Raw genomic sequence first — 13,859 nt, 5'->3', positions numbered from 1 at the left:
ACACAGTGTTAGACAATGTAACCAAAATAACCTGCCTAAAGCCAAAATCTACTCAGATCTCCTTCAAACATGCCACTCAGTAAAAGCTTGGGAAAACAGATGAGTGATACAGACAATCCTTTCGGTAAATACAGCCACCTGCTTGGAAATCTGCAGTTAGAGCCTGTAGTATTGTTAAGAACAGTGGAGTGAATGCAATACACCAAATTACTGGAATGTAATACTGGTAACCAGATACAAGACAAAAATCTAAAGGGATTAAGGACACAGACATTTAACAGAACTGCACTAAAAGACTCAAACCTTGGAGCTATTCAATGAATGAGTTAATGAAGCAAAGTTTTCCCTTGATATAAAATGAAATTTGAAACTTTTTCTAAAAGGATCTCACTCCTAGAATACAAGTTTTGAAATCCAGGAAGTATAAACTTCTGCGGACACCACATCTTCCCTCCTGACCAGAACTCTGGAACAGTCACTGAAGTAGAAAGTCATGTCAGACAAAACAGTAGTAGTTCCAGCTGCTCAAAAAATTTCAGATATATAGCTAATTTGCTTTAAATTATTAATTAAATAAAACTCCTTTAGGTCAAAAGAAAATATGCATTAACATAAGAAAAGTTAACTACTAATGTAGTTCCCCCCCCAAAATGTTTTCTGTTATTTTCCATATCAGAATAGCTGCTTTGTTCAGAAATCCTCCGAGGTTTACATTTTTTACTGTTTAAGGTCAAGTCATACGAAAAAACAATTGTGCTCTAGCTCAGCCCAAATTTATTACTCTCTACCTTAGAGAAGATTCTGGAACTAGTGTGCTGTTTGAAATCTAACCTCAGTAATGCTTGACCCTGTGCAGATGGAAGAGCATAAAAGTAATGCAACAGCTGGGACCCACCAGCACCCTCAGAGTCTTCTTGTGTAGACTGTGTTTGATAAAATGACCAATTGTCAGAAAGAACAATAATACATTTTTAAAACTCTATTAAAAATTATAAGACATTTTTATATAGAACTAGATAGCAAACAAGAATGAGTCAAAATGCAGTTTTATGTCAGCCAAAACACTTCATGAATTCATGCCAATCTGAGCAAATTTTATTAAGATAGGAATGTTTTTCAATATCTAAGAAGCTGAAGTATTTTAATTTTAGATCTTCAAAACAAAGCTGCTTCCAGTTTTGTGTCCAGTACGATATTTTGCTTCAAAATTTGCTTATGCTTTATTTTAAAATATGTCAAAACACTTGAAAATAGAAAAGACACTTTTCTTGACAGGTCAAGTAAACATTTTGTTGAAAGAAAAAAATTAGTTGTTTACATGGTTCTGTTCATTACAGAACAGCATACAACTGGAAAAAAACTTTCAAAAAAAACTAACACAGAATATATGTACATATTTTAGATAACAGAAGGTAGCAGAAGTTTGCAATTATTAAACTGTATGACATTCAACAAATATGGTTTTTATAACTTCATAAAATGACACAACGAGTTTCAACAACATACTGTAGAGGACACAGAGGAGCCAAAAGAAAGGGAATTATTACATGTTTTACCACTTTACAATCCTTCTCCAAATCTTCCTACAGAAAATCAGAGATATTATTTGTATTTAATTCTACAGGGAAGTAATTCTAGTACAGAATGAAGAATATTTGATGACAAGGCTCTAGCGCTAATAAATTGATAAGCTTATGCCTACAGAATATGGAAAAATTTGAATATGGAAAACAATAGACAGAGAAAGGTTCTTTCTGCATACCTCAAAAGTCTGAAGAGATGTGGGCAAACTTACCTTCTATGTAAACAGAAAAAGTAAGAAATGCATAGACAATAGAGGAATACATAGGTTAAAAGTTAGGTTAGATGAATAAAAAGGATCCATTCCCCTGGAGGATGATGAGAATACTTAGACACCAGAGGTGCTGCCAGAACATGGATTTAAGGAAACAACAGACAACTGACAGAGCTCTCCAAAGATAAATTTGGCATAAATAAGATCAGATGTCTACCTCAAATCCTTCCCACTGTCATGGACTGGGTTAAAGACATCTTAATGTATGCATTAAATATACAGTTGAGAAAAAAACTCCTCTGAGGGCATATCAGCAGGGATCTGAAAGGGGATAGAGGTCAGTGAGGAAGCTTAGATTTCCTGTTCCTGCTAATAGCCAAAGAGGGATACCTCTCCTTCCACACAAGTGGAGCATGAGTCTCCATCCTTTTTTAATCTGTCTTATCCTCTAGGTAAAATAAGGGAAGTTTTTTCCTTCCCTGAAGTGAGCAAGGATCACCTTTGAGATTATTCCTCACAGATAGTTTCCTGTGTGTTTGGTAGCTTGCAAGTGATCACAGAGCCCAGACTACCACAGTTTCTGAGTACTTTTCTCAAACATCATTTCAAGATAAGGTAACAATATCGTCCTCCTTTCGGAGAGATATTGTCATACAGGAAGTCTGTAGGACATAGCCTGCTGAGCCCCTTACCATTGCTTTTACTACAGGATCTCATTTGCAGAGATTTTGACTGAACAAAATTGTCATATAAGCGTATGGATATTCTGGCAAGTCTGTGCTCTACAAATGCTCATTAAAATATTGAAATATCTTACTATCATATCAAACAACAGGAATCAAGTCTTACCCCAATAACAGTGCCATTCAAAAGACAACCATTCACGGGTACTGAAAAAGAGGATAACATGTCATTTAGTGTTACCATTACCATGCCATTATTTAGTTTTGATAAACCATGAATACGCTTTTTGTGATTTATCGCAATTTATTAAAGAGGCATAATTTAGCCCTCATAGAGTATAACTTAAAAGGTAATAATTTGCCAGTGTTATCCTGAATTCTATCTTCAAATGTACCTTCCTGAACTCTTTTTTCCAAGTGCATGGTAAAATGTGGATTTTCCCCTTCAGTGAAAGCCTCTCAACTCACAGAAGAACTACTCATAGGTTTCCTGCAAGTTACAGTCTTCTACTCTGTGGCTGCATTTATACTTGTCAAATAAATGTGATTGGGAGTCTTCCCAGACTGAGTCAGCTAGTGTGGAGTGACCCATGTCTGGCTAGTCTGAGCCATGGTCCCAGTGATCGCCAATGCTCAGAAGAGAGGACAGCTGCACAAAACCACTCTGCACAGAGCACACCTTGAAATCTAATTCCTGAACCATGTCTGCGAAGTGGCAGAGAACTAAGCTTCCTAGGCCAAAAAATATATCAAGATCCATTTTAACTGCCTAACAATATCGGAAAATGCGATAATTTGTTAGTATAGATCTAGCCTTGCATGTCTCCCCAATGCACTAGTAAATAGGACAGGTAGTTCAAAGCAAGTCCAAAGAGAGACAGTGAACATCACTTCGAAAGAGGAAGTAATAGCAGCAGGTAGTGTTGCACTCAGTGCCTAAATTATACAACAGAGCTTCAAATTACTATTATATTTGCATAATACATACTTTTGAAATTGCTACTGAGAAATAGGAGAGCAACACCTTAGCTGATTAATTCTCCAGTGGTTCCACTTGCCATGTATGAAACCTTACCACATCTGCAGGAAGGACAACAGTCTTTTACTTGGTCGCAGCGTAATTCAGTTCCTTCTGTACAGTTGGGCACATCCATTTGAGAGCAAGAAATGTTCTTTTGCTGCACAAAAACCTCATTGTTCACTCGGACACATTCATTGATAATGCAATGATCGAATGGGGATCGCCACTCTGTGCCGACCTGGCAGGAAATTGTAAAAAGGTTAACAGTATGCAGCAATGTTTATGCCACCAGATAAAGGAATGACAACCACAACCAATGTGCTGGTTTACAAAAAGTATGTTTACTTCCTTAGGAACAATTTGTCACTCAACAGTGCTCCATAAATCCTTAACATGACAATCAGTTTATAGAGTAGAGCTCTGCTTTGTTTGCAGAGTTTAAGAGCAATAGGATTAGCCTTAAGGTGAAAAACAGAAAGGCAGGTGAAATAATACATGAAGAAGATAATGGAATCTTAATTATATTTAATTTCACATTTGCTCTTGGTAGCTGGCTGGACTTCACTGCACTGTAAAACAGCTAGCCCTGTTTCTGCTGGAATCTCCCGCAAATCAGCTTTACTAAGCCTGGAGGAGATTTTGGCAATAAATTACTGACTAGAAGAGGTTTGCAAATGTAGAAGAGATGGATCTTGTTAATGGCCCAGTTGGTTATAACCACCCATGGGTCAGACAAGGTGGGAACTTCAAGTCCTGTTCTTGGAAAATACATCAACATATGCCAGAAAGATGTTCTGTTCAATGCAGGGAGGAGCTGGTCAACACTTTGAAGTAGTGATCCACTTTAATATAATCCACTTTAATCTTTAAATACTTTTCAAGAATAATGAATATGAATAGCTGACCCCCAACTCCAGTAAAGTCTCATAGGTTTGCTCATAAATTGAATGAATACTTCTTTCTCACTTGTTAAATAGTTATTTCTATGTTAATGACAGAAAGTTGAAAGAGTACACAGCAAGAAAGAGACAGCAGAATATAAGAATCTGTCATTCATTTAGGACAACAGAAATCAGTAAGTCACAGTGAGACATTAGAGTATGACTTTTGAAGGCTTGTTTTATGAAACAGAGAACAATATTGATCCTTTTATTAATAAATATTCTTGGTAAAGTCAGGGGAGAAGCAGGCTGGAAAATGATACACTAACATTTTTTAAAAGGCAGCAGACTGACTTTGTAAAAGAAATGATCAAAAGTTAATAGCACATATTTCCCAGTGACACGTAGATATAAATGCAGAAATACTATAATGAATAACACTCTGGGAAGAAAACAGTGGTGAGAAGGTCTATTATTTTAAATATATTTGACTTACTATTTCTGCCTTCCTTTGTTGAATGCAAACTGCCACATAGGATTAAGCAACTTAACACTACTCGGGTAGGCAAAGGCTTGCCACGGCCAGTTGGGTTAGGAATAGAAAAAAAGAAATAGCTTGAAGGAACTAAAAGTGAAGGCAAGAAAAGAAACCAGTATCCACTGAGCTTTCCAGAGTTGTAGGGTATCTGCACATAACACATTTAAAATGGCATTTGTACACACTCATTTCCCTTTGGACTTTTTAGGATAGACACACAGGAATTCAACGGGACGAGACAGGATGCTGAAAATAAACCATTATTCTGAGTAGAGAACAACTGTGGCCTGGACCACTGCAGTCTGATCTGACCTGCAGCCATCATCTTTAGCAAAGGGATGGTAATTCTGTCCCCATTTACTTCTGATATTTCAATGCGTACCAAATAGAACATCCTATTTGAATAGCGCCATGAAATTCAAGTAATCCACTATTCAATCTGCCTGCTATCCATGGAGTAATATACATTAATCAGGAGAATTTAAACAAATAACCTTCAGCCTGACAAACGTCCTATCCCAAAATTCTTTTGAGCTATCATTTTTGAAGTCACTGATTTTAAATACAAAATTACTTCTTTAGAACCTAAAAAGAGAGGGGAAGTTTGCTCATTAGCAGAACAAAGTGGCTAAATCACCCCCCAAAAAGAACATTGTTTCTGAGTGTTGCTTGCCCAAACAGAAATAATTTCCATGTGCTTTTTTCCCCCTTCTCTGGAATATAAATGATTTGAGGACAGTTCTGTTAGAAGAACTGCCCACACCACCACTGCCTTACCTCATGTAAATGAACATCTGCATCACCCCGAGACCAGAACAACTGCTCCTCACATGCCATCTTTTGGCATCTTCCACAACACTCCCCTTCTTGGATGACATACTTGTATCCCTATAAGAGAAAAAAAAAGGACTGACTGATTCAAGAATAAGAGAAGACACATGAGAAGATTAATTCTAAAAGAAAACACTGAGACACTGAGATAAGTGCTTAATGTCAGCAATATATATATATATATATATATATATATATATATATATTTTAGGGAAAAGATATTTTAAAAACACACCTATAAGGCCACACACTGCCATTACATAATAGACAAGTGGTCCATTAACATTATCTGGCTAACATTATCTGTCAGAAAACATTGAAATGTACACTAAGAGTAAAAATTCTTATCCTCTTATTAGCTGCTGTTTAATTTATATTTTGAAGGCACATTTAACTCAGTTCAGACACATTCAACTTAATTAACTCTAGGTACTATCTTTCCTCAGTTCATTTTGATCATTACTAATGACCCAGTCTTGTAAGCAGATCAGCTTCTCTAATGTTATGAATCACCCTTCCAAGGAGTTCAGTAAATGTTGACGGTGCTCAACACACAAAAAAAGAAAGGAAACAAACAAACAACAACAACAAAAAATCTCCAAACCCTCAAATAATCCAGAATATTCCTGCTTTTTTTAGGAGCTGAACAAATATGTAATAATACAAACATCTGTCACAACACAGAAAAGAAAAATGAGATAAACAAGCAGACATGGAAAGGGACGAAGTAAAAGATAAATGGTTTTGAGGTGGACTGAACAGTTTCAGCAACACTGGCAACCGTCATTTCCAAATGCTTTAGTTTATTGCATGTGAGCAATTATGCTTTAGTAAATTGTAAAGAGCAAGTGTTTCAGAAAATATGGCACTACAGAGGAGTGCAAAAGCAAAAACTGGGAAGCTCACTTCTAGAGGTGACTGTCGTAACTGCTACACTGTTTGGTAGGTTTGGGAAGAAAACTACATGAATGTTAAGAAACCAGTTTAAAAAATGTCTTTGAGAATCACTACATTAAATCATTTCAAGTTTTTGCATATGATGTATATAACTACAACAATTTGCATTTCAAAAATCCTTCTTTTAATATAATACTATTATACAAAAGAAAACAAAAGACAAAAATTGTTTTAGTGGCATCTTGGCTGTTAATCGGCATTCATAATTCTCCTTCCCATCTCTGAAACCTCAAAGTTACAATTTAGTCTGAACACATTTAGACGCTTGTCTGGGCCTCTGCTGAAGCAGAGTGAAGGAACCAGGCAGAGGCACAATACAAGAACCACTTTTGATTTATCATTTCATCTTTTCCTCTCCTGGGGAAAGTAGCCAAATGTACAAACACTGGTGTATCTATGTGAAAGGGAGTAATGAGTTTTATTTTAATTAGAATAAATATATTCCATATTTAATAACTAGGTAGTTTGCAAGGGGCAAAGCATAGCTCTAATTTCAATACAGGACTGAAGAGAAAATATTTACTTAGAGAAAATACTGTTCCCATAAAAAATGCCAATGAAAATAAGCATCATTACTATTTTGGCCAATACCTTTAAGCTCAAATGACTGAAGGATCCTCAGCTTGCTCCCATTGTAAGCTGCCTGCTATTTACTACAGGGTGAGTAAAAACTGAGGCCAACAGTTACTAAAACACTACTTGGTTTCCTACTTGATTATAACTTTTCATCTTTGCTCTTCACTACGGAGCATATTAGCAAACCTCTATAATCAACAGACTTTTATATGGAACAGCGTTTCATGTGATGTTGTACCATGAAATACTGGAGTTCTATCTAGTTTTGTTGAAAAAGCTGTGCTTCTGAGTGCTTTGGTTTATATGACTTGTATCTGCTTAATAATGGTGCTGACTGTGTCAGAACAGAGAGAGAGGAGCAGACAGAGCAGGCAGTCTTTTTATCTTCATTGCCTTTCATTATCCAGGAAATAGAGTTTGAAGAAGATGATGTTTGCCTTTTTTTTTTTTTTTTTTTCCAAGTATCCACTTAGTGCCTTCAGCCAGTGTTCTGCTAGTCCCTCACTTTTTATGTGCTGGATCTGCTGCTTTTATTCCTAATATATATACACACTTAGAGTTCAAATGGGGAATTAAAACTCCAAAGAAGCCTACAGTAAATATCCATCCGTCTGTCACATTGACAGCAGATAACTGTCCCCAGGACTAAGAAAAAAAAAAAAAAAAAAAAAAAAAGTGCCCAAGGAGGTGAAGAATACTGCAGTGCAAGCCACCTGTGCATCTGAATGGGCATGCAGCTGATGTGGGAGTGGTAACAGGCATCTGCTGTGGTGAACTGGACACATGTTCATTCTCACCACCAGTTCAGGCTCTTTGATAAAACACAAATGCAGAGATAAAGCTGATCTCAATCTCAGGCCCAAAGGGCTTCAGACAATGCTTGTTGTGATTTCATTGCCCACTCAAGACACGTGAAGGCTATGATCTGGCATATCTGTGCTCTCCCTTTTTCATTCAAATGTTGCTCAGGATGTACAGCTCATCTTTTCACAGATGCTAGAGGTTTTGGCCAGAAAACCGGTAACTGCTTTTTGGTTAAAAAAAAAATTGAAATGCTGAAATAAAAATCTTCAGTGGCAATGAATCACCACAAATCTAGAGATTTCCCTGGAGCTACACTCATTTATCCCAGGTGAGGACTTAATTTTCCATTTATAGCTCTCCAGAAAATTAAGATACCATTCTCTAATTTCTATAATAAGTTACGTAATAAAATGCAAACAGTATGTTTGAAACTACTTACCATGAGGATTTTTAGTTTTTAAATAGGATCCTGCATATCAAATACTTGAACAATAGGTATTCCTTTGAAACTATTTTCTTTGACCTTCTTAACATACATTATTAAGCCATTTCCTACATTATAAGCATGAGAAGTCCAACACTACTACTTCAAAGGAAATATCAATTTGAAATATTGGAGATTTGAGCCACAGATATAGTCAACATCTATTACAATCATCATTCATTATGTCTTTGCATGTGCAGTGAAAATGCTCTTTATCATAATTTCATGCAGTCATCAAGAGACTTGAAAAGTTCTCCTAATTTACATACTCTTAACTTTGACTCAGATGGCTTTGACTAGCACTTCTGTTCCAAAAACCTATACTTTTTTCTTCTCAGACTCACACAATATTTTACAACACACTCTTTTACATTGCTTACTAAGTCCCTAATTTCAAGAATATTGACAGAAAGTAAGTAAGTAAGCACTCACTTCACATCAATACATTAGTGACTTCAGGGTGTTTGAAAATTGCTACCTATTTTATCACCACAGTTCTCTAGAGAGATATACTGGAATTGCACATGCAGAGAATTCTCTCCTGAAGAACTGCCAGGAGGTACAGATACCACTCCTCCTTGTGGCACATGTAATAATTACAGCAATTATATGAGCACTTTCCCAAAACTTTGATAGGGGAAGGATAGAAGAGGACAGAAAAGGGAGGGGACTATGACATACAATGAAGTAGATCCACAGCTTATTTGCAAGCGAGTGCTGTGTTGCTGTTAAATTAAGTATCATCACAGAACTTTGATATTGGTACATTTTAATGAAATAACTTTTTTCCCCTACAGTGTTTCTTTATATTCTATACCAATTCAGGAACAAGTTAAGAAAAAAATCTGAGCTCTCCAGAATCTTACAGCTAGGATTTCAGTCCTAGCACTTTGAAAAGCATTAAAGGAGCACAAAAAATGGCAGCTTTCCCCAAAAAATTGGTTTGGTGTCCGCCAAGCTTTGTTTGTTTCTTTTAAGAAAAGCTTTTTCGAGACTGCAATACTTAAGGCTGACTTGTCCAGAACTTGTAGCTTTGCATAACTGAAGCTTTACTAGAATAACAGATTATTGATTAAGTCATGGCTATGAGCCAAAATGCAGCCATATATTTTAAATCTAATATTTCATAACAATTGCAATGTTTGAAAACAGTCTGCTCCACAAATGGAAATTGAAGTGATTCTCTTGCAAGAGTTGAAAGCTCTCACATCTACCCTCATGGTTTTCACTGCATTGTGTATACTAGTGGATTTCACAGTATCTGTATACTGGTAGAAGAAGAAATATTATTCCTGAAGTTTTCAGGCTGATCTCTACATTTAGACGAAGTGGAAAGGTTGATTATCTATCTTTTTTTTTTTTTACTCCATTTTTTTAGACATAGTACAAGGAAATAGTCAAAAAGAAGAAGAAAAAAGATATATATTATATTTAGATCACACCTTTGCATGTCCACAGAACCATAGAATCGGTAAGGTTGGAAGGAACATCTGGAGATCATCAAGTCCAACCTCCCTGCTCAAGCAGGGTCACCTAGAGCATGTTAGACAGGGTTGAATCCAAGCGAGCTTTGAATATCTCCAAGGAAGGAGATTCCACAACCTCTATGGGCAAGCTCTTCCAGTGCTCTGTCACTCTTACAGTGAAGAAATTCCCCCTCACATTCAGGCGGAACTTCCTGTGCTTCAATTTCTGCCCATTGCCTCTTGTCCTGTTACATGGGACAACTGAAAAGACTCTGGCCCCATCCCTTTGACACCCTCCCTTCAGGTACTTACACACATTGATAAGATCCCCCCTCAGTTTTCTCTTCTCCAGGCTAAACAGGCCCAGCTCTTGCAGCCGTTCCTCAGAGGGCAGGTGCTCCAGTCCTCTGATCATCTTTGTAGCCCTACACTGGACTCCCTCCAGTAGCTCCATGTCTCTCTTGTCCTGGGGAGCCCAGAACTGAATGCAGTACTCTGAGATGAGGCCCCAAGAGGGCTGAGTAGAAGGGCAGGATCACCTCCCTTGATCGGCTGGCAACACTCTCCCTAATGAACCTCAGGAGACCATTGGCCTTCTTGGCCATAAGGGCCCATTGCTGGCTCATGGTCAACTTGTTGTCCACCAGGACTCCCAGGTCCTTCTCTGCAGAGCTGCTCTCCAGAAGGTCAGCCCCCAGCCTGTACTGGTGCACAGGGTTATCTTTCCCTAGGCGCAGGACTCCGCTCTTACTCTCGTTGAACCTCATGAGCTTCCTCTCTGCCCAACTCTCCAGCCTGTCCAGGTCTCTCTGAATGGCAGCACAGCCCTCAGGTGTGTCAGCCACTCCTCCCAGATTGGGATCATCAGCCAACTTGCTGAGGAGGCACTCCGTCCCCTCATCCAGATCACTGATGAATAAGTTGAACAGGTTGGGACCCAGTACTGAGCCCCGGGGAACTCCACTAGCCACAGGCCTCCAGCTAGACTCCACACCTCTGATGACCACCCTCTGAGCTCTGCTTTTCAGCCAGTTCTCAATCCACCTCGCTGTCCATTCGTCTAACCCACACTTCCTGCACTTACCAAGGAGGATGTTGTGGGAGACAGTGTCAAAAGCCTTGCTGAAGTCAAGGTACACAACACCCACTGCTTTTCCCTCATCTACCCAGCCAGTCATTCCGTCACAGAAGGCTATCAGATTGGTTAAGCATGATTTCCCCTTGGTGAATCCATGCTGACTACTCCTGATCACCTTCTTGTTCTCCATATGCTTGGAGATGACATCCAGGAAGAGCTGTTCTATCACCTGTCCAGGGATGGAGGTGAGGCTGACTAGCCTGTAGTTTCCTAGGTCCTCATTCTTGCCCTTTTTGAAGACTGGAATGACACTGGCTTTCTTCCAGGCCTCAGGCACCTCTGCAGTTCTCCATGACCTTTCAAAGATGATGCAGAGTGGCCTGGCAACAACATCCGCAACTCCCTCAGTAGCCATGGGTGCATCCCACCCAGGCCTACGGATTTGTGGATGTCAAGCTTGCCCAGAAGATCTCTACTCCTATTCTCTCCTCCACCAAAGGAAAGTCTTCCTTTCTCCAGACTCTCTCTCTTGCCTTGAGGCTCTGGGATTCTTGAGGGCTGCCCTTAGCAGTGAAGACTGAAGCAAAGAAGGCATTCAGTAATTTTGCCTTCTCTGTAGCCTTCATTATCAGGGCCCCCGTCACATTCAGCAGTGGGCCCACATTTTCCCCAGTCCTCCTCTTGCTGTTGATGTATTTGAAGAAGCCCTTCTTGTTGTCCTTAACATCCCTTGTCAGACTGATTTCCAACTGGGCCTTAGCCTTCCTCATCGCATCTCTACATACTCTGACTGCATTGCTATGATCCTCCCAAGTAGCCTGTCCCCTCTTCCACATTCTATGTACTTTCTTCTTCTGTTGGAGTTTTGCCAGGAGCTCTTGGCTCATCCATGCAGGTCTCCTGCCCCCTTTGATGGACTTCTTTCTCCTTGGGATGCACCACTCTTGAGCTTAGAGGAAGTGATGTTTGAATACTAACCAGCTCTCCTGGAAGGCCCCTCCTTCTTTTTAGGGCCTTAACCCATAAGATTCTTCCAGTAGGTCTCTGAAGAGCCCAAAGTCCGCTCTCCTGAAGTCCAGGGTTGCAATCCTGCTTATTGCCTTACTTCTTTCACACAGGATCCTGAACTCCACCATCTCGTGGTCACTGCAGCCAAGGCTGCCCCCAACCTGCACTTCTCCAGCCAGTCCCTCTCTGTTGGTTAGGACAAGGTCCAGCAGGACACCTTCCTCGCAGGCTCCTCCACCATTTGTGGCAAGAAGCTATCATCGATGCTCTGCAGGAGCCTCCTGGACTGTTTGTGCCTTGCTGTGTAGTCCCTCCAGCAGATGTCGGGTGGTTGAAGTCTCCCAAGAGAACCAGGGCCTGTGATCATGAGGCTCCTTCTAGCTGTCTGTAGAAGGCCTCATCAACTTCCTCTTCCTGGTCAGGTGGCCTGTAGTAGACACCCACAACAGCGTCCCACTGTGTTAGCCTGCCCTTTGATCTTCACCCATAAGCTCTTGATTAGCTCCTCCTCTACCCCTAGCTCAATGCATTCCAGTTGCTCTCTCACATAAAGAGCAACTCCACCACCTCGCCTTTTCCACACGCGTGCAAGGCTGTCCAGCTCTGTTCTAATAAGGAGACTGAAATTTAAATGATATTGAAACACAGTGGTATTAAGGCATTTGAAATTCTTTGAAAACCAAGGCATGATTAACTTAATCGTACTCAGGCTTACTCTACATGGACTCTGCACAGCCTACTGAACTTACATATCATAACTACTAGACCACACGCTAAGGAGGAGCTGCTTTAAATTATATACTCCTTTTCCTTCATGGAATTGGCCAATACCATAATGAGCAATCTTAATTAATCCATGAACATGCTGAAATCTTTGGGAAGAGGCGAAGTGTATTGGTGGTCACCACGAACAGTAGCAGCACAACATATTTTGTGGACGCATTGCAACTGGAGAGGGAGGTCAATCATCAGCACACAGCTGGGCAACCTCTTCTGTTATCTGATTTTTCTGTAGACGTGATCTGTGCATTTCTGTTCTCCTTACTGACTGCCCCATCTGTGCTAACCTCATGGAGCAAGGACATGCAAATGCTCAGTATATATGTGCACAAGGTGTTAAATACCAAAGCAGAATATAGCTCCAGGGTGTCGCATTTAATTTTTCAAGGGATTTTTTTGCTCCCTTATTCTCCACAATATGTCAAGATGAGGAATGTTAGGGATGTAAACTTGGTAGTTTAATAGTAACTATATACTTACATTTATATAGTTCAAAAGTATAATGGATAGCATAATTACCACTTTTAACATTTCTTTGCATGAATCATGTTATGGCTGAAGTCTCCTAACCTATGATACTGGCAGGTACTGCTAGTTTTTAACCAATGCCTTTGACTCTTCTAGAATTATGCCTACTTGTTTTATCAAACGTCTATCTCCTCCTGCTTGACCACGATAGGTATGTTAACATAACAAAGGATCTCATACTTGTTTTGTGGGCTTCCAAAAGTAGATCACATCATCTGATAGTATGTAGCAGATGTCTGGGCAAAAGGAAGACCACAGCATGTGGTGGTGTTACTGCTGTAATGTGCAGAGGTAAGCAATAGACAGATCTGCAATGTCCTCCTCAGAAAGTGAACTTCACCTAGAACAAACTAATTTGAAAATGAACTTCACGCATCATAAGTACTTATTGTACAAATGACACTTCAGGGACCAGTTCCCCTTTCATTG

General features: G+C 39.4%; 1 protein-coding gene across 1 annotated transcript in view; it reads right to left on the bottom strand.

The window, feature by feature from the left end:
* Positions 1 to 13,859, bottom strand: part of VWF (von Willebrand factor) — a 138,305-nt gene that overhangs the window by 14,532 nt on the left and 109,914 nt on the right. Inside the window, exons 44-46 of the mRNA XM_062593145.1 lie at positions 5,696 to 5,806; positions 3,554 to 3,737; positions 2,645 to 2,685 (exon numbers count right to left, since the gene is read on the bottom strand). Of these exons, the coding sequence (XP_062449129.1) occupies positions 2,645 to 2,685; positions 3,554 to 3,737; positions 5,696 to 5,806 (336 nt within the window). The remainder of the gene's footprint in view (positions 1 to 2,644; positions 2,686 to 3,553; positions 3,738 to 5,695; positions 5,807 to 13,859) is intronic.

This window comes from Rhea pennata, chromosome 1 (genome assembly GCF_028389875.1).
Source record: "Rhea pennata isolate bPtePen1 chromosome 1, bPtePen1.pri, whole genome shotgun sequence".
Classification (NCBI taxonomy): Eukaryota; Metazoa; Chordata; class Aves; order Rheiformes; family Rheidae; genus Rhea; species Rhea pennata.
Note: the sequence above shows the minus strand (reverse complement) of the source record. Positions and strands in the feature narration are given on the sequence as shown.